The sequence below is a fragment of the Oryctolagus cuniculus genome, chromosome 19 (genome assembly GCF_051225735.1).
Source record: "Oryctolagus cuniculus isolate XC-2025 breed Fujian yellow rabbit chromosome 19, ASM5122573v1, whole genome shotgun sequence".
NCBI lineage: Eukaryota > Metazoa > Chordata > Mammalia > Lagomorpha > Leporidae > Oryctolagus > Oryctolagus cuniculus.
The window spans coordinates 61,489,035-61,512,269 of NC_142885.1; the positions used below are offsets into that span (position 1 = coordinate 61,489,035).

At 48.6% G+C, this 23,235-nt stretch overlaps 1 protein-coding gene across 9 annotated transcripts in view; it reads right to left on the reverse strand.

Annotated features, from left to right (window-relative positions):
• SHISA9 (shisa family member 9) overlaps window positions 1–21,678 on the reverse strand; it is a 346,359-nt gene extending 324,681 nt beyond the window's left edge. The window contains exons 1-3 of one of the 9 annotated variants that reach the window (XM_089321835.1): window positions 20,657–21,676; window positions 10,110–10,237; window positions 8,361–8,594 (exon numbers count right to left, since the gene is read on the reverse strand). In XM_089321835.1, coding sequence (XP_089177961.1) covers window positions 8,560–8,594; window positions 10,110–10,237; window positions 20,657–21,342 — 849 coding nt within the window. In that variant the 5' untranslated portion in view covers window positions 21,343–21,676 and the 3' untranslated portion in view covers window positions 8,361–8,559. Of the gene's footprint in view, window positions 1–8,360; window positions 8,595–8,868; window positions 9,474–10,109; window positions 10,238–20,656 lie in introns of those variants that run through there. The other 8 variants (XM_089321829.1, XM_051847822.3, XM_002711757.6 and 5 more) reach the window with 8 other exon arrangements.
• Window positions 21,679–23,235: the final 1,557 nt, after the last annotated feature.

Consider the following 23,235-nt stretch of genomic DNA (forward strand, 5'->3'; position numbering starts at 1 on the left):
AAACTTTAATATAAATTATTTTAATATATGTATTATGATATTAACTATATTGCTTAATTTTATATCGGCTGTTAATTTTAAAAGAAGAAACAGTTCAACACTAATCTATTCAAGAGAAGCTAAGTGAGCTGAGAATATCCTCTGAAAAGAATCTGTGCTCACTCCTGGGAGCTGATCCTTAAATGTTAGTCTCTCCATGTCTCACCTGGCATTCATATTTTCCTACCGCAGAAGTGTGACCCTAACCAAAGAAAATTCCCCTCTCCCTCTACCCAATTTGTACAAAACTCCTCAGACCTAGAGAGGGATCTATATGCTAGGACTCACAGCTCTCCTCTCATTCAAAGGTGAGCAAAGTCAGCGTGGGAACATTCCTGCTCTCCTTCTGTGTTTTGGGAAAGTTGTGGGGAATATTTTTCTTTCAGAACAAAATATCAGTTTCTCCGGAAAAAGCGGTCCGAGCTCTTTCCCTCCCCTCTAGCCTGAGATGTTTTCTGGACACCTCCTTCTTGCTCCCATGGCATCCTGGATGGATCCCACTCATGCTTATTGGCAATTATCTGTTTGACTTTCACACACTCCACATTGTATTGTGAGTGTCAGGAAGATGTGTCCTGTGGAGGTCTTTTCCATCCTAACACCCCCAATTCCTAGAACAGTGACTGACACATAGATGGATTCTTTTTTATTTGATAGGTAGAGTTACAGACAGTGAGAGAGAGACAGAGAGAAAGGTCTTCCTTCTGTTGGTTCACTCCCCAAATGACCATAATGGCCAGAGCTACACCAATCTGAAGCCAGGAGCCAGGTGCTTCCTCCTGGTCTCCCATGCAGGTGCAGGGCCCAAGCACTTGGGCCATCCTCCACTGCCCTTCCAGGCCACAGCAGAGAGCTGGACTAAAAGAGGAGAAACCAAGACTAGAACCAGTGCCCATATGGGATGCCGGCGTCACAGGTGGAGGATTAACCTAGTGCACCACAGCACTGGCCCCTCACATAGACAGATTTTTTCAAAAATTATTGTGGATGATGGTTGAACATAAACATTAATTACAGGAAAGCAAACAAACTGTCTAAAATCTAAGTGCTCCAGAACAGATATGGAGACTTTATCTCAGACGGTCCATTTTCAAAGCTGACTAAGATGGTCTAAGACAGCAACTCTTAGTATGAATCTGGTCTTTCACCCAGATGGGTCCCTAGGAAGGGATTGTAAACATGAATTCATGTCCAGGGTCTTAACTCCTTCCAAAATATCTTCATGACCTATGTGAGTGCAATATCAATTTCAATTATTTCATGGAGTAAGATGCATGCATGAGGCAGGTACAGAAAAAGCTCTTTTTATTGATTATTCCTTTTTATCATGCCAAGTATCAATCACACAATAGGTATGTCACAACACTTAAGCCAGACTTATAAATAGAAATTCTCTCCCAAAAGCAATGTGTGCAAGAATAGTATGAAAGGAACAGAACTTGGCATCTTTTAAAATGAACCAGACACTGTGTTGAACACTTAGGCTTTCTTTACAAATAGACCTACAGCTGGTTGGAAGCACTTCGGAAAAGTGATGCAAATCTAATTAGGCAATGCCATGTGGCCAGCATTAGTAGCAATTTTAGAAAAGAGCCCAGGAGATGGCTTACAGAAAGTGATTTTTTTTTTCCTTTAAGGGCTCTGTTTCTCTGTTTCTTGTATGTGTGCGCACACACGCACACACACACACTCACTCACACACAAATCTCATTTTCTGAGTGGACATATAGGACATATTTCTATTGGCCTGGCCTGCCAGTATGAAATATTAAAACCAATATTCCTAAGAGAATAAAATCTCATGTGTTTTAAATGGGGATAGAAGAAAAACATAAGACAAGAACAAATGGCTGCGAAGGGGCCAGATGCTCCATCTGAACTATTTCTTAGGAAGCAATCGACAGTTTCTTCAGTTCTCATTTACATCAAAGACACCAGTAGTAACAAACACACACACACATGCACACACAAATCAGATTACCAACTGGCACACAGAGTGAACACATTTTCATTGTGGGGACAACTGCACAATGAATCCATGCCGATCTACACGTCCCCTAGTGAACAAACTTAAGCACTAATATTCCGTCATCCCACAAACAATAGTGGTGACAACCAGTATTTATGTGACCATGTATTAATAAGTTCATTGCCTGTGTCAATTCATGTAATCCTAACAACTATCCTGTGGGTAGACCTTTTACTCAGAGAATGGAAAACTAGGGTTCACAGAATTGAATCAACTTTTCTAAGACTGCATAGCTAATAAGAGACAGAGCAAATATCCAACCCCAGCTGTCTACCTCTCCAGTCCATATCCCACACTCTTCCTCATTACACTGCCTCTAAGCCATGATACACACATTTGATGAGTGTCTTCCACCTGGCAGGGACTCACCTACAACACTGAATACCTCAACATTAAAACTAATTTTTTGAACTAAATCCATTCAAGTGCATTTCAGGCTACTGCACTGAGACTACAAATGCTTTTTAGCTGTTCCAGTATAGATCACTGTCACTTCTGTTAACTGCATTACTGACTCAGGTGCCCAAACCATTAGACTCATGGATTTACAAGTGAAACATCCAGTCTGCTCAACCGGGGAAAAGAACATTAGGGTTTCGGGAACCAGAGCGATGGTAGCTATGACTTCACAGAAGAACAGTTAGGCCCCGACGTGAGTTAGAATTAGCCAGTTTCCTCAAAACTCAAGATCACAAGGATCCGACTCACGGGTTCTGTGGGGCTTCTTTTAGACCTTTTGCTACAGACCCATGCATGCATTTGTTCATTCATTCAACAAACATCTCTGGAACTCTGCATAGTTTTTAGGCACTGGAGATACAGGAGGTAGAGAACATGCATCTTTGCCCTCTCTCATGGGAGATTAAGGCAGGAGTCTACCTGCCCTCCCCCACCACTTTTCATGCACTTGTTTCAGGGAGAACATGTCCCGCTGCAGCCCTGAGAAAGAGCTCTGGGGTACCTACCACCCCACCCACTGAAATCACTGAGGTCACACAGCTGATCTTGGGGAAGCCAGACCATCCCCTCCCTCCCTCCCTCCCTCCCTTCCTTTCTCTCCCTCTCCTCCTCTCCCCCTCTCTCTCTCTCCCCCTCTCTCATTCACTCATTCATTTCTCTCTCTCCTCTTTCCCATCTCTCTCTCTCATTCTCTCCCTCTCCTGCACTCTCAGTAACTGAACTAAGACACAGCAACTTAGCACATATAGAAAGACAATAGTGCTTTACCTGCTCCACACACTGAACTCCCCAGGATGGTCCCAACCTCCACCCACCCTGAGGCCTGAATATTGGCCATGAGATAATCCATGGACATCTGGTAATGGACTCAGACCCAGATTTGGATCCGGGCCTCTTTGTTAACTAAGATGTCATGGACAACTTTTATGATTTTGAGGCTTTGTTACGTATATTTTTGAAATAAAATGAATACAGACATAGGGAGAACAGAATAACAAATTCCCATGTATGTGGTCACCCAGCCTGAATAACTCTTGAATTTTTTCCAATTTTGTTTCATCTACCATCTCCTACAATTTTATGCTTTCCTGGAGTATCTTAAAAGCCAATCTCGGTCATCATGCAACTCAGACAAGCTCTTTCATTACCATAAATCTCAGTTTTCTCATTCATGAAATGAGAATAATGATGCCTCTTCAATAGGCTTTGTCATTCACTGGGCAAAAAATCATGGAGCTGCTTCCATGAGCCAGCTTGGTTTCTGGTGTGAGAGGTACGGCTGTGGCAATGCAAAGCACTTTCTCCCAGAAGGCTTACACTGGCGTGAAAGAGGCCTGAGTAGAATAATGAGTAAGACCATTTCAGAGAGAACAAAGTGTCATGAAGAAAATCACAGGGAGGGCCGGCGCCGCAGTTCACTAGGCTAATCCTCCGCCTAGCGGCGCCGGCACACCAGGTTCTAGTCCCGGTTGGGGCGCCGGATTCTGTCCCGGTTGCCCCTCTTCCAGGCCAGCTCTCTGCTGTGGCCAGGGAGTGCAGTGGAGGATGGCCCAGGTGCTTGGGCCCTGCACCCCATGGGAGACCAGGAAAAGCACCTGGCTCCTGGCTCCTGCCATCGGATCAGCGCGGTGCGCCAGCCGCGGTGGCCATTGGAGGGTGAACCAACGGCAAAGGAAGACCTTTCTCTCTGTCTCTCTCTCTGTCCACTCTGCCTGTCAAAAAAAAAAATCACAGGGAAATGGGGGACAGTGGATAACCTGCAGACCAGCATTAACCATGGAGGTGTTGTCAAAGGAGACAGCAACAAAGGTGGGGCACAATGTGACTGGGAAGAGATCTGACACAGGTCTGGGAGCAAAGTGCTGAGGGAACCAAGCACAGCCAATGCAAAGGCCCTGAGGCTGAAAGGAGCTAGGTTCTTGGAGCGTTGCTTCAATTACTAAGTGAGCTAATTTATTCCAAGCATTCAACATGGTGCCTGGCACGGAGCAAGTACTCAGCAAATAACGGTCATAATTCCACAAAAGGGGGACTTACCACAAGACGGTAAATTGAGCGTCTATTCTGGGGAAAGCTCTCTTGCCTAGAATGTGATATATTTTTCATTTCACTTGTATTTCCTTCAGCAAGTCCTACATCAATGGAAAGACCTAGCCATTCTGCAAACACCAGTACCGCAAGGAGAGGGAAAAGCACATAGTGCTTAAAATTGCAGACCCAAGGCTCAACTGGCTCAATTTAAATCCCAGCTCCGCACTTCACAGCTGGTCAAACTTTACACAAGCAACGTAACCACTCTGTGCCTCAGTGTCCACACCTTTATGATGGTGAAAATATTAGTGTCATCCTAATAAGATGTTGAGGATTCAAGGTGGATGAGTTTACCTACTATCTGAAGAAGTCCTTGTTAATAGTATTCTATCTCATCTAAGTTTTATTCTGCACATACTCCCCTATCTATTTATCTTTTTGCCTGTCCAGCCGAGGAAACGCCTTTCAACATTTTTAAACATTTTGGAATGTCCATGCCAGTTTTTCCAAAAGGCAAGTATAGGATAATCCAGGTGCCTATATGTGAACCACACAACCTCTTCAGAAACTAAACCACATGTTGGATTTCTTATAAACCCATTTGGGTATCATCCTAGGAGAGGGGGAATTTTGGCTGCAAGAGGAGCCTCCTCTTTGTGACAGATTCTGTGTCCTGAAACGTGAAGTACTCATTTCCCAGTCATCTCAGACATCACTTGATCAGATTAGGCTGTAGAATAGGTAGCACCATCAACTCGGTTCCAAAGAGAGGCCACAAGTGGGCAAGGCACATGAGTGAATGCTCTCCTGTGAACACACACCACAGCAGTGCCAGGACAGTAGTGGACAATTGTTTTAAGATTCCTCCTTTTCCTTTTATTTGAAAAGCAGGAGGTGGGGGTGGGAGTAGTTAGGTCTTCCATCTGCTGGTTTACTCTCCAAATGCTTGCAACAGTTAGGGCTGAGCCAGATGGAGGACAGAAGCCTGTAACTCAACCTGGGTCTCCCAGGTGGGTGACAGGGGCCCAAGTACTCAAATCATCACCTGTTGCCTCTTGGGGTCTTCACTAGCAGGAAGCTAAAATTGAAAGAAGAGCCAGGACTCAAACCCAAGCATTCAAATATGGGTTACAGGCATCCTAAGCAGCAACTTAATGGCTGTACCGAATGCCTGCCCCTGGTGAATAATTTTATGTGAATATTTTTATAGACACTGGGAGACACTTTGTGCACCACGGCCATAAAGGCTTTGTAACGGCTGCTGACTTATTTAATGCTGTTTTCCTCCTTTACAGCATCATTATACAATACTGCAGAACCAAAACTACTATCTGCTATGCCAGATACAATGTGCTATCCTGCATCTGATCCTTGGACAGAGACATCTGTGGAGCCAAATTCAAACAGTGGCTATAGTTGAACTAAAAGGAATTGCCTAATGTGGATCTCCTATTGTTGACAAGTATGCCACAGTGATGGAAGATGTTATCCCCAAGCAGACAGGTTGAGGTGTGTGCAGAGCTCCGAGTACTATCTTTGCACCTTTTTTGTACATAAAAACTATTTCAAAGTAAAACTCTCATTTCACAAAAGTGATATCAGCACAGAAATTTGAGAAACATGGATCCAAGTGGTATCCACAGCCCTTCACCCACATCTCTTGCCCTTAAGAGTCAAGGGAGGCCGGTGCCGCAGCTCACTAGGCTAATCCTCTGCCTGTGGTACCAGTACCCCAGGTTCTAGTCCCGGTTGCTCCTCTTCCAGTCCAGCTCTCTCCTGTGGCCCAGGAGTGCAGTGGAGGATGGCCCAAGTCCTTGGGCCCTGCACCTGCATGAGAGACCAGGAGGAAGTGCCTGGCTCCTGGCTTCGGATCAGCACAGCGCGCCGGCCGTAGTGGCCATTTAGGGAGTGAACCAACAGAAGGAAGCCCTTTCTCTCTGTCTCTCTCTCTCACTCTCTAACTCTGCCTGCCAAAATAAATAAATAAATAAAAGAGTCAAGGGAAATTGCATTTACCCCACACTCCCTGAAGAGGTAGTGGGGGTGTCACTGCCAGGCAGCAAGGTAGGGACAAGGGAGGCGTTGTACACTCACAGCACTTAAGGACAAAATGTGCCTTCAAAAGCAAACTATAATTACACAAAAGCCAAAGAGCATTTGTAGAAAATCACTATCTCAACGGAATCTACATCCTGTTAATCAGAGAGGTCAAAGCCCTTCTGATTATCAGACTAAATATTTTTAGGCAATGCCACTGAATGCCTGGAAAGAATATGAACAGCATCAGCTAGAGGAAAATCCATCTTCAGAGCAAAAGGCGAGTCTTGCATATACAGGGGAAAATCAACTCCAGGAACTTGATAAAGAAGGTTGGCAAAAATGCCCACATCTCAGAGCTCTCTCCTCCCTGTTTGCACTCACCCATGTCTTTCTCCACCTCCTCCCTTTCAAGACTGCACTGGCTGTTGACTCTCTTGGTATCTGACCAAACTATAAGGAAGACATCAGAAACTGGCCTAGCATTTGTATTACATAAGTGAGGAAGGAGGAAGAGGTGAGGATTATTATTCTCTGAAAGCAACGCTGAGTAGGTCCTTGAATAGAGATGAAACTGATGTTGAAGTTGAGACTACTGAATCCCCAGGCAAATGTTGTAGCCTGGAGGTTGAGCAAAAAGCAACCATGCACCCCCATGGTGTAGCACAAACAGATGCATCTTTCTTTCCATTTTTTGTAACAGCAAATCCTTGTAGCTCCCATCACATCCAGAAAAGTCTTTCAGTGTTGCTGGTTTCAATTTTGTTATTTACCATAATAGTTTTAAAGCATTTTAAACTTTTTTTGATGAACAACTGTACATATTTATGGGATGCAATGTGACTTATAAACATGTCTGGATCGAATCAGGGGAATGAATGTTTCCCTCTCTTTGCCGTTTTTTATGATTGGAACCCTGGAGCTCCTCTCTCCTATTTTCTCAGGAAATACATACCAGGTTCTTGTGAGCTACAGTCACCCCGCTGCCCGTCACACAGACAAGGGTTCTCTATTCAACAGGTGCATTCTAATTCTACCATGAAGGGCTGATCCAATGTTCCAGTTATCAAGTAAGATCCCTTCTTTCCTTCTCTAGCAGCCAAAATCAGCTACACTAATTGGCTTCTTCAACCCCTAATAACTGATTAATATCAATAATCGTGTCTGATCCTCTCAACAAACTCCCCAAAATCATCCATTCTTCTAAATGTACAAATTTTTTCTATCTTTAATATATAAATAGTTCCTGTAAATCAACAACAGTATAAACAAGCCATTGCAAACAAGCCAGCTGTAACTGTCAACTACAGAATGTAGTTATGTAAATGTTATGTAAATTAACTTATTTTTGTAAATCTGTGAATGGGTTCCAAGCTTACTTCTCTTATTCAGATATTCCCAAGAAGGTTAGCAGAGAAGGATTAGATCAACCTTGCAGGATTATGTGGAATTAATATCTGTGGCAACCCTTACAGCAATGCAATGCTTTCGATATTATTCCTGGGATTCTCCCCCGGGTTTATGAGAAGTGCTCTGGTGTTGCTAGTACAGCCCTACTCGGGGGACTATTACAAGACACTTTCTACCTTGGTATAAGATATCACTGAATAGTGAGACACAAATATAGATCAAAAGCAAGAATCATAAATAAACCAAGGAAGCTTGTAACAAGAGGCTTTTCAAATTAGTGGCCACACACCCACTTCTGAGCAGAAATTTATTCTCAGGACAACTTTAAATGAAAGTCTCTCGTGTAGACAACATTCATTAATGTCCCTTGCCCTTCCGCCTGATGGAATGATGAAAGTTGAAGTACTTCAATGAGTTTGTTATTCCATTTAGTACTGATTCGAAATCATCCTTGAGATCGAAACTCCTAATGGAAAACCCATTAACAGCCACCTCGTGTAGCCCAGACCTCAACACTATTTCAGTTTATCTGCTCCACCACCGTGTTCACTCACTCAGGATGTTTCGGTTTGTTTCTGAACAGTGTAGTCTGAAAGAGAATGGGTTCATTTTTACCCAATCTAAATTAGGCACAGCAATCACTACGTCAGAGTTGGTTACCATAACTTTGGAGGCTGTGGGATTTGATCATAAAATTTCCAATTATTGGCATATTTTTTTCTCTGAAATTTAGGCTATTTCATGATCCAGTTTGTAAATAAATAACATCACATTGTTTACTGACAATTAAATAGAATATAATTATTCTACCCATTTAATCTAATCATTAATTTGGTTAATAATTATTTTATTTAATAGGATTTAATTACACTATTCTAATGCTATTTGATTAACCCATTTTTCAAACAAAATAAACATTGGTTTTTCTAACATACTGCAACAATTTTCCAAACCATGAAACAGCATCATCAAGCAGAATCAGAAAATTCACATCACCTATGTCAAATGCCAGACTTCTTCCTCCATTCGCTGAGCATGAAAATTTGCAACCGAGCAGCCCAAAACTACAATTCATAAAATAAAACATCCATGCAGTGCCTAGGACAGTTTCAGCAAAGGTAACACAGACTGTAAAAATGTGCAGTGCCAAAACTGTTTCTGTGTTCAAGAACCTCTAGTCACAGCCAAAAGCATCCTTTGAATTGTCTGCCTTTTGATATATTAAACCAAGCCCTCCATGGTACTTTAATGTTGTGGTTATTTGAACACATAACTGCTAGAAATAACCATGGCAATACACTATTGTCAAAAACCAAGCAATCATATTTTTCTACCAGTCCCATTAGTCCATGGATCAGATCCATAACAGATATTGGAAGTATGTAAATCTGACGGAGGTTTGGGGGAGTAGACCAAGATCCCAAGTGTGTTCTGCTGGAACACAATAGCAAATGCAGCTCTTTTTTTCCTGGAAGAGCAATTTTACATGAGTCATTTATACCCCGAAACAGCACAACCATAGCTCAACACCTCCCCCCAACACCTAGAGTATTTTGTGGATTACCTTAATGAAACTCTAGTTTTGAAAAGACATTCTTCTTCTGAACTAGTATTTGTTGATTAAGAAACAGCATGAAAAACCTATCAATAGTCTGTTAGGAAGCAGACAAGTAAGTAAATGGACCATTGGCTAACAGATGACTCAATCCAGATAAATCAATAAAATGCATTATTGATTAACCACTTAAGATTAGCCAAGCAAATAATCCACAGGTAAACTAAGTACCTCCCCATGATGAACCAACCAAGAGGACTCTTGGTTAACAGATCAACTAAGTTGAATCAATCAAGTAGTATCTACAAGCTAAAAGGCACCAACCACAATGAACCAACTGGGTGGATCACTATTTACCAGAGAAAGCAACCAGGCCAAATCTGATGATGCCAAACTCAGCTTTATCAAGAAGAAATGAAATAAAATTTCTAACTTGTCAACAAAGAGAAACTCTTAACTAACCCAAACACAACACACAGCAGGACATCTGGTAACTTGATCACTACACAGGTCACCTGGACCAAAAATGGTCCAGGCAGCTATACTTACGCAGATTATTTATGGGGGTTCTCGTATCCATGTTCTCGTAGTGTTGGACGTGGACAACAATGTTAAGGTCTCTCTCCATGTGGTCAGTGTTGCAGTGCCCCTGTGGTCTCATGACATCTGCTAGGGCCCTGAAAGAAAAGTGAATTTAAAAACTCTCCATTCAAAACACACTTACGGGCACCTGCTATGAGCTGACCATGGTGTTTGTGAACAAAAGACAAAGCTGCTGTCCATGGGGGTTAGTGGAGAAAACACGAAATTCATACATATTGTGATTTGAGGCTACATAAGGACTCAAATACAGTAGTTTACATACCTCTCCCAACTGCCATGGAATAACATTATCATCTACCCTGTGCAGTTGTTGGGAGGATTAAATAATGAATACATGCTATGTGTCTCAACTTCAAAGATTTTGTTCTCTATATCTCACAGCAGATATCAACAATGTCCATCCACAATCCAATATTAGTAACACTGGCTAACATTTATGGGATGCTTACCACAAACCTGGCACTATGCTATTTGCGTTACATGTCTTAACAAAGCCGCACAAAAGACCCTCAGGAGGACTCCTACCCCTTGCAGACGAGTGAACACAGGTGCAGAGAGGTGGATCGACATGTTCCGGCCACACAGCCAGTAAGCGGTAGCGCAGGGCTTTGACCCAGAGTCTTTTTATTGGGGGAAGAAATGGAGACACTATTCGGCCTGTATCTGTGATCTCACAATGAGATAAAAACTCAGGAAAGAAGCTCAGTGTTTGCACACAGGACAGAGATAACTATCAAAACAGAGATCACACACTAAGGTCAGACCCTACCAACATTCTTTTTCTCTTTGCCCTCCATCTTGTCCTTATTCAGATATGTGAATATGCTTGAATGATGTATAATATTGAGGTGTTGCCATATACATGTGTATCTTTTACATAAGCAGTGTTTTTACCTTAAGCTGCATTCTGTTCGTTCCTTTGTGTTTGCAACACAAGAACTGGGCATATCACTGAATGGGAATCTCTTCCATCCCTTGGGACCACAACATCTTGCATCATACCCACATCCCCCTGACCTGCAGGGGTGATAATTCTCCATTCGAGGGTACTTCAAAAAGTACATGGAAATGGACTTAAAATTTAAGGTTGTTTTTGGCGCAAAAAATTTTGAAACCCATGCATTGTTTGTTCATAATACACATTTTCCATGAACTTTACGAAGACCCCTTGTGTGCTTGGAGAGCAGTGACTCTCACACCCTGGTCTGCCGACCAGTGGAGCAGCATCGGTATCAACTGGAAATTTGCAAAAATGCAAATTTTCACATCCATCTAGACAAGTCAAAAACTCCAGGGGCGGGCCTCAGCAGGCTGCTTTCTCAGAGGCCTGTGTGGGTCTGCTGCACATTCAGTGTGACATCACGCTAGGACAGCAGAGCACCCAAACTGGAAGGAAAGGTTGATCATGGCACGACGGGACAATAAGGCAAGAAACACCACTGATGAGCAGAAGTCTCAGATTTAACTCATTAAAAAGCTCAACAAGCAATAATCTCATGTGAATTAGAGGGAAAGAGACAAGAGACTAACAACAGCTCTCATTCATTTGTTCATTCAACAAGCAATGTCCACCATGTGCTATGTACTATACAAGGCTCTGGGGGCACAACTGTGTCCAAGACAGTTAAGGTTTCTGCCTTCCTAGAACTTGTATTTTATAGGAGAGAATAAAAAATAGCCATGCTCAATAAACAAGGGCTTCAAATAAACTTTTTAAAAAGAGTAGCAAGGTCAAGATGGACTGGACTAAGCGGTATTTTTCAAAACAGCCAAAACATGGAAACAAGTGTCCATCAACCAATGGATGCATACACAGAACATGGTCTAAGAACTGAAATATCAAACAGCCATGAAAAGGAAGGGAGCGATGATCCCTTCTAAACATGGATGACCTTTGATAACATTATGAGTGGCAAAAGCAGCCAGCTATAAAACTTCACATATTATAGGATTCCATTTATATCAAATGTCCAGAACAGACAAATCCATAAAGATGGAAAGTAGATTCATGTTTGCCAAGGGCTAGCATAGAGAAGGGGGAAAGGAAATTGACTGCAAGTGGATATGGGAATTTAAGAATGATAAAAACATTTTCAGAATTAAATAGTGGACTGGAAGTAAACAGTGATGACAGGTGTGAATGCTGTGATTATCCTGAAAACCGCTGAATTCTACACTTACTTAAGAATCCTAAATGGACAAGGAGAGACGTAGGGTATGGTCATGAAGAGGTGATGTTTGAGTTGATGCCTGAGTAGCGAGAAGGGTTTGTCCACATGACGATGATGGACTTGTATTCCAGGCAGGGTACACAGCAAGTGCAAAGCTCTTGGGGCAGGAACAAGGTCATGTACTTGCATAACAAGCAAGACATCCAATAAAGTAGAACAGGGCGAATGAGGAGGAGAATGTTACAAGGTGTGGATTATCACGGCCTATTTTACAGAATCCAAAGCTGCCTATGGAAACCCAGCTCATCAGTGGAACTGAATGGACAAACTTGAAAGTGTCTGAAATGAAAGTTCACACTTCTCCCTGCCTCTGTGTGATAAGCCAAGTCTGAAATTCAGAGACTTCAGGGAAAGGAACAGTCGACGGAGGCCTTCCCCAACTAACTTGCCTCGGTCACTTCCTAACAAGGTCTTCCCCCTGGGCTTTGCAGAATCCCCAAGTTGCAGTAAAATTGAATGGAAACTTTGTGCAGTTTTCTTGATAAAGGAGCCATAGCTTTCATCATCATCTCACAGGAGCCTTCCCAAAATGTTAAAAATATTCAGGCTTTCAAGAAGATGGCAAATTGAGCAGGCATGATGGCCACTATGAACTTGGTCAGCTCTGCCATCTGCAGATCCCCAGGGCTGCCAAAAATCATGAAATTCCAGTCCAAAAGCCGACAGATACTTTTGCCTAGTGCTGCCATCCCCAGAAAATGCAGTGGAGACAAGGATTTGGAGAGAGCTCCATTTCCTGCCCAAGGAATTTTCAATGTAGGGCTCCTGCCACAGTCACAGGGACAGGACATGTCTGAACGGGTGTGCTGGGTCATTGAAAGTGAGGAATACACTTAATATGTGTACTGATGCCCAGAACACCACGTCCTATGATGGGAATCAGAAACCCTGGACCAAGGAAGGTGACCTCCAGAGGCACCCTCCCTGGGTCTTGTTGCCTGTATTGAGGTTATGTGTGCCCCCAAAGAGGGTGCACAGATTATATCATCTACTCATGTCTACACTGTCACCAATCAGCCTTGTGGCTTAAATCTTAGGCCCCCTAACAAAACCACATACTGAAGATAGTGCAACCACATGCAAACAACAGGATTGGCTCCGCTCTTCTCATCAGTAACTTCCCACATGGTTAAAACGATGATGATCCACTCAGATCCAAACAAAGGCAGCCAAAAATAATCCAAAGTAGCATCAGGAATATTTAACATATAGATTTATTTATTAACAGTGAGCTTCACTCAATGTACATCTTTTAAGATACCAGTTAATGATGGCATGAAATCATGACTAGCAACAAATTTTAAAACAATATTTCACCTTTAGCTCAGTTTCAAATTTCTGTTCTTATGGATGCTTTACAATGTACCTACTAATTTTTCACAGGTACGTGCATATGCTTATGACTAAAAGAAATGTACAGATATGGGGTGAGGATGTGCCTCAAAATTTTAATGAATTAAGAAATTATGTGCAACAACTCAACAAATGCCCAAGGATCTGTAGCACACAGTGTGGCAGTTTCTCAAACTTGAATGCCCAGATTACCTGGGCACCTTGTCAAAAGGCAGATTCTGATTCAGCATAGTCGGGTGAGGCCACAGATGCTGCTCAAGTTGTCAGGCCACCCTCTGAATAGCAAGACCTGCGATGGTCAAGGTCAGGGTCACCTTGACCAGGCTATGGGGTGCCCAGGTATTTGATCAAAGATTGCTCTGGGTAGCTCTGTGAGGGTATTCTTTGAAGAGAGTAACATCCAGTGGGTAGACAAGTAAAGCAGAGGACCTAATGCAAGCGGGCCTCTCATCATGTCATCTGGGCCCAAACAGGGCCAGAGACTGAGCCTTTCTGAGTAGCAGAGAACGCTCCTGGCGGCCTTTGCACTGGGACAGTGACTCTCCCCGGTTCTACAGAAGTCATTCAGCCTGGAGCAGGGACATCAGCTCTGAAGACTCTGAACTTGCCAATTCCTTATAATAAATGTCTTTACATATTGGTTCTACTTCTTTAGGAAACCTTGCCAAAGATCGGGACCTTCCCGCAAGAAACTACACTTTTCTTTATAACTCCTTAACCCAGTCCCGAGCAATTCTGCTGAAATATTGCAACTTTTAAGGTTGGAAATGATTAGACATGGGCAGGGCCACAAGGTTCAACTTAGCCTCCATGTTCCGGCACACGTCCTCGTGTGTTTCCTGTCTCCTGCTATTTGACTCCAGGAGAGCAAGCACTGCATCTTTATTATTCTCTGCTCTTTCACAGCTCTCAGTGCAGTGTTGGACATAAAGTCAATGCTCAATAAATACCTATGCAATACAGGAATGAGTGAACGAGGCGATACTTCCTCACGCCACGCAAGGGAGGATGTCAGAAACCAGAGCTCTTATGCATCAAGTACTAAACCAGGCTCTCTGGACACAGTCGTCACCCTGCATTCCTTACTGTGAGCTACAATTGAAGAAGACAGATAATAAACTAGCAAATTTTAGACCATAATGCAAAATGAAATAGGTAACGTGGAGCAGTGAGCTGGTGTGCATGCGTGCGTGCGTGTGCATGTGCATGTGCGTGCGTGTGTGTGTGTGTGTGTGTGTGTGTAGGGCAGAGGAAATGAAGCCTGGGTGATCAAAGAAAGCCCCTCCGAGACGGTGACATCGGAGTGGATACCTAAATGGCAAAGACAGGCAGCCATGCAATCTTGACAGAGGAGACTTTGAACCAAACACAACAGGCGCAGCCGAGGCACAGAAATAAAATACTGCATCTTCATTCCAGCGGCTGAGCTGGACCTCAGTGTGGGCAAGCAGAGCTCTGAGTCCCAGACCTTCAAAGCCTCTGAGGGTCCCAACGTCCAAACCACGTTCTGATGTTCAAACACCTGAACAGGACTCCTGGGCATTTCCTCTTGCAGAGAAGTAACATTAATGCAGAACGGGCGACGGGCATGTGGTCACACAGATGTAGACAGTGGCCAGAGCTCATCAAACTGCGGGCATTCCATTGTGTACGCTACACAATGAACAATAAAGTTGACTTCTAAAATGCAAGGACTTGGTACCCAAACAGTATAGCCTTCAAGGGGGGGGAGAGAAAAAAAAAATTCAAGACTTCCCATGGTAAACAATGGTCAACAGTATATGGGTGCATAATTGGTTTCCCCAGCCCAGGAAGCTGGTAAAAGTCATAGGATAACCAGAGACATGCAAGAAGGTGGGGACACTGCACAAAAGTCCAAAGACGAGAGGAAGGGCAAAAGAAAGACACCATTTATCTGCAAACAACTCCAGCTTTGCTGAACTGTGTTTGGAAAACAAGACATCATTCTCTGCAATTCGATGCTTGGATTTCCAATTCTGATTAAAGCTGGGCAAAATTCTGACACAGGTTCTCTGCTGGCTTCAAGTGTAGAGAGCTTCGAACAAGGGTTTCTGCCCCCAAGGTCATTTTCACCAATGCCTCCTGGAAGAGGTGTGGGCTCAGCAGGAGCAGGTACACAAAATGCTCTTCTTCATCTGCATTTCACAGTGGCTCCTTGAAGCAGGCCAGATGCACGTGCTGTTGTTTGCAGGGTACAAGCACTTCTCTGGGATCTGAGAAGCTTGAAGTCCTGCAGGTTTTCACCCCAAGACCAGGTCCTGTGCCTTCCTCAGCCTGCCTGGCTCCGAAGTCCAACTCTTCACTCACTGGGGTCTTGTTCGTCCTTGTGGAAAGCGATCCACGCTTCTGTACAGGGCAGGTTATCCTAACCCCTACCTCAAAGGGAAGGGCATGAAACGAAATGGGAACTTCCACATGAAGTCTATGGCAAGACTGCAGAACCAGCAGGCTTCCTCCATGTCCCCTAGACCTACGGTCAGCAACGCACTGAACGCAGTCACTCATGGACCTCCCCCTCCTGAATCGCCCAGCCTCTCCAGTTCAGATTCAAGTGCAATCCAGAGAGGTGAGGAGACGTGGCCAGAGTCACACTGATAAACAAACACAGCAGGACTAGGGATGACCAATGGGGTCCAGGCAACAGAACTCCTCCCCTCGGTAACACAAGGCCGGACGCGTTCTAATAAGGGTGGTGTTACAGAGTAAGAGCTGCCAAGCAGTGACCTTGAGACAGGGTCTACACTTACTGCGTTCCAAGCCTGGTCTTGGTGAATTCTCAACTTACAGACTCAGAGAGAGGAAGCAGCTTTCCCAAGGTCACACAGCAATTAAGTGGCTGAGACAGAATCAAATCTCAGGCCATCTCACTGGAGCCCATGCTGTTCAGGCCAGCCTGGCCAGTAACATCTCTCAGTGAAATAGGGGAGCAGGATGGTGGCTGAGATGAACCCAAGATCTCTCCAAAGGGAGCACCCACCACTCAGCACAACCAGTAGTTCCGTTGTGAACATGCAGCTGCGGTGTTACCAGACCTACCGGATTCTCAACAAAACTTGGGTTTTCTGTGTGTAATCCTCCAGTTTTAAATGTTGACAACTGATTGCAGCTTGGTTTTGAAACATCAATACAATGGAAAGTAAAGGGACTTCACAGCCAAACACGATGGTGTCTTGACCAAATCCTAACTTGGGAAACCAAGCCCCACAACATTTTCACATGACTGGGAATGGTTAACCTGACTGGGCATTTGGTGATACCAAGCAATTTGGGGGTTTGCTTCCCTCGAGTATGATGATGGAATTGTGTTCTGTGGGACAATATTTTTAGCAGACCCATGCTGAGCACCCCCTCAGGGCCAATGGCCTGTTTGTAACTTATTTTCAATGTTTCAGCTAAAAAAAAAAAAAAAAGGAAGAAAAGGAAAGAGGCAAAGAAGGAAGGAGAGGAATCAAGGAGGGAGGCTGGAAGAAGGGACCCTGGCAAGAGGCAGGAAATGGCTCAGGTCATCAGGCCCCTGCCACACATGAGGGACACCTGGATTGAGTTCCTGGGTCTTGGCTTTGGCCCGGACCATCCCCGGTTATTGCAGGCATTTAGGTACTAAACCATGAGATGGGAGCCCTCTGCCTCTTAAAAAAGGAATGGAAGGAAAAAGCTGTTTAAAAAAAAAAAGAAGAAGAAAGAAAAGAAAAACAGTTCTTGAATGGGGATGCTGCCGCCGAGGCTAATAGGGTGGGTGGCTCTCACAAAATCTCACCCCAGCCTCCCTGTCCCCACCTTCCTGGAATTGCTGAATTTCTCTCAATTATCCCAGAAGGAAGTGAGCCGTGCACCTAGGACGCTGCGCCTGCTAACTCACATCTTGGAAGACTCCGATGGAAAACACAAGTCTAACTTGTCACCAGGGCCCAAGTTCACCCTGGGAAAATGGCAACCTGCTTTATGTCTTTAAGAAAAGGTACTCCGAGACAAGTGGAGAAGCAACCCCAGCTTAGGATCCCTTGCAGCCGCAGACAAAATAAAGAAGCGGCAGCTGGCAGGTGAGTTTCACCTGGAAGCTGTGCTACCTTGCAGCAGGCCCTCGGATGGTAGACCTGCATCCCTTGGCACCGTCAGGCAGAAGCTAAGGAGCCAAGTGCCAAGGCGGGGACCCCAAACGATTAACTGCAGAATGAGCACCTGATGCGCTCGGAGGTGACCTGGGGCAACCCCAGCACCACAGACAGGTTACCCAGGGGGAGAGAAACAAGCCACGCAGTGCAAGCAATGGCCCCTTTCCTTTCTCTGCAAAATAGTCCCAAGCCCAGTGCTTCCCCAAATGTGGGCTGCTTTTTCTCGGAGCCATCCAGGGAGGTTGTTAACAGCAGGATGGTGGGGAACCACCTCAACCCATGGCTTCAGAATCTCTGTGGATAGAACTCAACAGTCTGCATTCTTAGGACCTCTGCTGCCCCCAGATTCCCACGCTCACTTGATTTGAAAACATCTGCCCTTGGCATAGCTGAAACTGGGAGACAAGAAGTTGCACGATCTTCTAACTGTAGGACCTTGGGCAATCCACCATACCTGAGCCATGGTTTTCTCACAGGTAAGTGGGAATTAAAACAGTACCTGGCTCATAAGGTCCCTGTGAAAACTACATGAGAGCGTGTACACACACACACACACACACACACACACACAGAGTCCAGGGCCTGGGATGCAGGCCGGTGTTTCGAGGTTATCAGTTCCTTAACAGCGATTGGCTCAACATGAAAATCACCTGGAGTGCTTTATAGGAAAATATGCTAGGCCCCACAGCAGAGATTCCGAAGTCTAACGTGGGCCCCTGGTAACAGGTCATTTTTGTATGTATGTATTTTTGCCTATTTATTTTGCAAAGCACTCCAGGTAATCGTCAACAGCAGCCAGGGTTGAACGCCATACCTAGAAAGCTGCCAGCAAAAAGCAACAACCCCCCTCTGCAGAAGTCTGTCCTTGCACCCCGCTCTGGAACGCCCCAGGTGCACTCGGGGCAGCTAAGCAACCCCTACACTCAACCTCCAATCAAAGCTTCCCTGGCACCTGCAGAGGCACGGGGCTGCAGCCCTTGGCTGGAGTCACCCCCCAGCGCCGCAAGGTGGCAGGACCAGAAGTCGGGTCCCTGCTGGGCCCTTGGATACCTGGGGAGGAGCTCAGATCCAAGACCGTGTGAAGTCACTGCCAGCCACCCACCCCGGGTGTTAGCTCCTCTCCCCGCCTTCCCACCGCCCCTCCCTATCCCGGAGGGCTCCTTTAAGAGCCAGTTTGGAGGGAAAGGCTCCATAGAGATTTCTGCAGTTCAGGCGAATCTGCAAAGCTGCCTACCTGGCTCTGAGAAATCTTTGCTACCCAGGCGGCACCCTTTGCCGCAGTCCTGCACGCATTTCTTCCTCTCACCTCCACGGGGACCGGGAGAATCAATAGGGCCTGGCCTGACAGCAAGGGAGTGAAATAACCCGGCAGGCGGGCAGGTGGGCAGGTGGGCAGGTGGGGCTGCTGACGGGGCACCTGAGGTGGGAGGGGGAAACCGCAAGAGGGGGGCGGGGCCAAGGCTGAACTCCGTTGCTAGCTGGGGGCTTCTTGGCTCCCCTCCCGGCTTATGTCACTGTCTGAAAACCTCACCATCCCCTCACACCTCCCTGCTGACCCGAACCCAGAACTTCACCTCCTACCCCCAAATCCCTCCCTTCTGGAGAAAAAAAAAATCATTGGATACTCTGCGTATAAATAGAAAATAATTACTAGTGAGGTGGTGATGTTCCTTCGCCTATTTTTGGTGGGTCTCTTTGTTAAGATCTTGTAGGCAGCAGGCACACGGAGCGCGTGCACAGACACGCGCGCACACAGGCCCCCGGCGGGGTGTAGGGGTGCCTGGGAGGGGAGGTGGGCAGCAACCTGGCTTCCCGGACGCCGGAAGGGGACAGCTAAATGTCACGCCCGGCCCTCCAGCGAGCCGTTCACGGGCCGCGACTGCACACCGACCCCTCGCCTCCCCCACCCACCCACCTGGCCCGAGGGTTGCAAGTTCACGACTGCCTCCTCCGCCTCCAAAGTTACTGAGTTGTGCGAATTCATTTAGACACTTTAGAAAACACACGCAAAAGGCAAATAGCTCCATTAATCCCCAAATGCCTTCCCCCATCTGCTGCGCCTTGCCGAGCTGGGACTTGCATAATGCATCAGGCACACAGCAAAGTTGACGAATCAGGGTGCTTGCGGGGTGAAGGCTCTCGGGGAGGGGGCTCGGGCCCCCGGAGGCCACGCCGGCCAGGCCGAGGGAGTGGCGCGGAGGTGCTGACAAGCAGAAAGGTGCAAGGAGGGTGGCACAGGCGGGGGCAGCCGAGATCCCCACTCGGGGACCGGGAAGCTGTGGGATGGCCAGGAGGGCGCTCCAAGCTGGGCTTTTGTTCCCCCCCACCCCGCCCCCACCCCGCCTCACCGCGGCGAGTACGAGTTGCAGGCGGCACTCACTCCCCCCCCCTCCCCGCCAACCTCGCTCATACACGCGCGCGCGGGCTCGCACACGCCCCCCTTCCCTCTGGGGCTCGCCTGCCCCTGTTTACCTGGAATCCGAAGGGTGTCAAGGACCCCCCCTCCCCAAAACCCAAGATTCAGGGGGCTCCCAGGCCGCGCGACTCAAGTCCGCTTCCGCCTTTGGCCAGAGGGCGAGGGGACAGAGGCCCCCTGCGCACACGCACACCTGTGCGGAACCCAGCGCCCCTTGGTCGCGCTGCAAGCCCAAGTTGGCTTCCGGGGAGACAGCCCCCGGCGGAGAAGCTGGGGGCCCGCGCCACTGCCTGGGGGACGTTGGGGAGGGGAGAGCGGGGAGGGCGAGGCCCCGAGGGGAGGAAGAGGGGGGCAGCCCACCTGGACATGTGCTCCCTCTGGGGCCGGTGCGCCTTCTCCAGCCCCAGTTTGGTGAAGATGCCCACCAGCACCATGATAGCCACCACCCCGCAGATGATGTAGACGATCAGGTTGGTCTTGTCCTTGGTGGGGTCGTGCAGGGGGTCGTCCTTGCGCGCAGGGGGCTTGCCGGTGTTGAGCCAGAGCGGCGTGTCGTAGTTGGTGCAGGTGCTCTGGTTCAGCCGCCGCTTCTTAAACGTGCAGCAGAACCGGAAGCCACAAGTCCCGCAGCAGAAGATGAAGTCGCCCGAGCTGCAGTTGAACGGCGGGTCCCACTGGCCCATGACATCGAAGTAGCCGCGGCAGAAGTCCGGCGTGGGCGCCCGGGTCGGGGGCGCGTCCGAGACCCCCGCGCCCTCGCCGGCCTCTCCCGAGGCGGCCCCGGAGCGGTTGCCCCCTGTCAGCACCAGCACGCCGCCCAGTTGCGCCAGCTGCCCGTGCCCCGCTCGCTCCTGCGCCCGGCACACGCGGGCGCACAGCTCGGTGAGGAAGCAGCCGAGGAGCAGCCGGAGGACGCGGCGCATCGTGTCTCCCAGCCCGGGCTCGGCCGCTCGGCCGCCGCTGGAGCCGCTGCAGCCGCCTCTGGAGGCGCGGCCGAAGCTGCCGAGGCTGCTGCCGGGGGCTGCGAGCCGCCGCGGGCCGCACATGCAGGGAGCGGCGCGGGGCGCTCGGTGGTCGGCGGCCACTGCGCTCGGCTCAGCCCGCGTTCGCCTCCAGCGCGCCGCGCGCCGAGGGGGCCGGCCGAGGAGGAGCGCGCGGGGCCGGGCGGGGGGGAGGACGAGCGGGGGCAAGCGCGGGGTGCAGGTCCGGCGGCCACAGGGGGAGGCGCGGGCCGAGAAGCGGGAGCGTCGGTCTGTCCGCGCCTCCCCGCAGCCGCCCGCTCCGGACTCGCCGCGCGGCGGCCGCTCGCAGAATCCCTCTCACCTCGCCGGCTCGCCAAGTGCGCCGGAGAGAGCGAAGCGACACTTGTGGAATGAAGGGAGCTGGGCAGGCGGGAGGGGGAGGGGGAGGGAGAGGGGGGGCGGGCAGAGGAGGCGCGGGTTGGGGTGGGGGGGCGGGCGCGAGCTGGAGAGGGGCGGGGGCGCGGGGAGAGGTGACTCGGGCGGGCGGGGAGGAGCGAGCTAGGCAGCCACCGCGGCTGGAGGAGCCGCTCGGCTTTCCCGGCAGGTGGAGGACGCCGGCGGGACCTCCCGCGCCCTCTCTGGTCGGGAGGCGCGGCTCGGACCTGTCCAGGGCGCAGAGGCGGCTCCGCCCGTGCCTCGTTCACGGGGTGCGTGCGCAGGAGCTGCGGCCGGAATCTGCCCACCAGGGAAGAAGGCGCGACCCCGAGAGGCAGGGGCTCACTAGATGGCTTTCGCTCCAAGACAAGCTGGGCGCAGTCTCCGCATCGCCCTTCCCCCGGCCCCCGGCTGCGCCCTCCAGCCTCGCGCGCGACCCGGATGGCTCAGCTCCCCGGGCCGAGGCGAGGACCCAAGGCTGAGCCGACCAGGAGGGGTGGCAAGCAGCTAGGTATGAACTAGTCAAAGAAGCCCCGGCGGTAGGCAGGGGCCGCGGACGGAGCCCAGGCACGGGCAGGTCCCGGAAGATCGTTCCTTGGAACTCCCCCAGCCCCCGGCACGGCACCTGCCGCTTTCCGCCCCGCGCCGCCCCCGCGGCGTTCTCGGAGCTCCACGGGAGGGCCGACCGCGGCGCAGCGCAAGGCCTGGGCGCCCAGCCTCAGCCTCCCTCCCGGACCTGGAGCCCGTGCATCGGTCTCCGGAGCCAGCTGGCCCCTGTCCCCAAGGAGGCCCCCCGGACATTCTCACCGGGCGCCGCGGAGCTCAGCGCGGCTTCCTGGGCTTGCAGCCTCCGGTCTCCCCTTGGCGCTTCCAAATCTGCCCCTCTCTCTGCTGGCAGATTCCGGCCATCCGTCGGCCCTCTCCCACTTCTCCCACTTCTTCCTCTCCTCGGCTTGAATTTGAATCCAGGAGCCCCCAAAACAGAATTTGCACCAAAGCTGCTGCACCAGATTTAGATCTCCACACGCCCAGGCGTTTTGTTTTTTAATTACATTAACCAAGTATACACTTTGAAGTCGGCTAGGCGGTTTGCAAGGAAACAGTGCTTTCTGCCCACCCCCACCCCCCAATTTGGTTCCAGCCAAGGGCTTCTGGGGGTGCTTTTAAAGAATTGAGGGGTTGGGCTGGATATTAGGGTCTCCTTGGTTGAAAAGGCGTGGGAGGACTGACTGGGACTTGTTTGGGTAGTTGCTTTAGACGTTTGAGAAAGGGCTTGCAGACACACAGGAGGGCAATGTTGAGAGAGCTTGCCCCGGACTGTGCCAGCCCCTGGGAGACTTGCTGTATGAAGAGATGTCTTCTGTACCATCCCCACCTGGGGAAGATGTGTGATTGTTTCATCGGGATTCACCAGGTTCATTAGAATCGGATCCCCAAAATAGGATGGTGTGGTATGTCTGTCATGACTGGCAGCCCACGCCCACTGCAGCCCTCGGAATCCTACCGACTCCAGCCTTGGTGTGTGAGAGCTAATGATAGCTG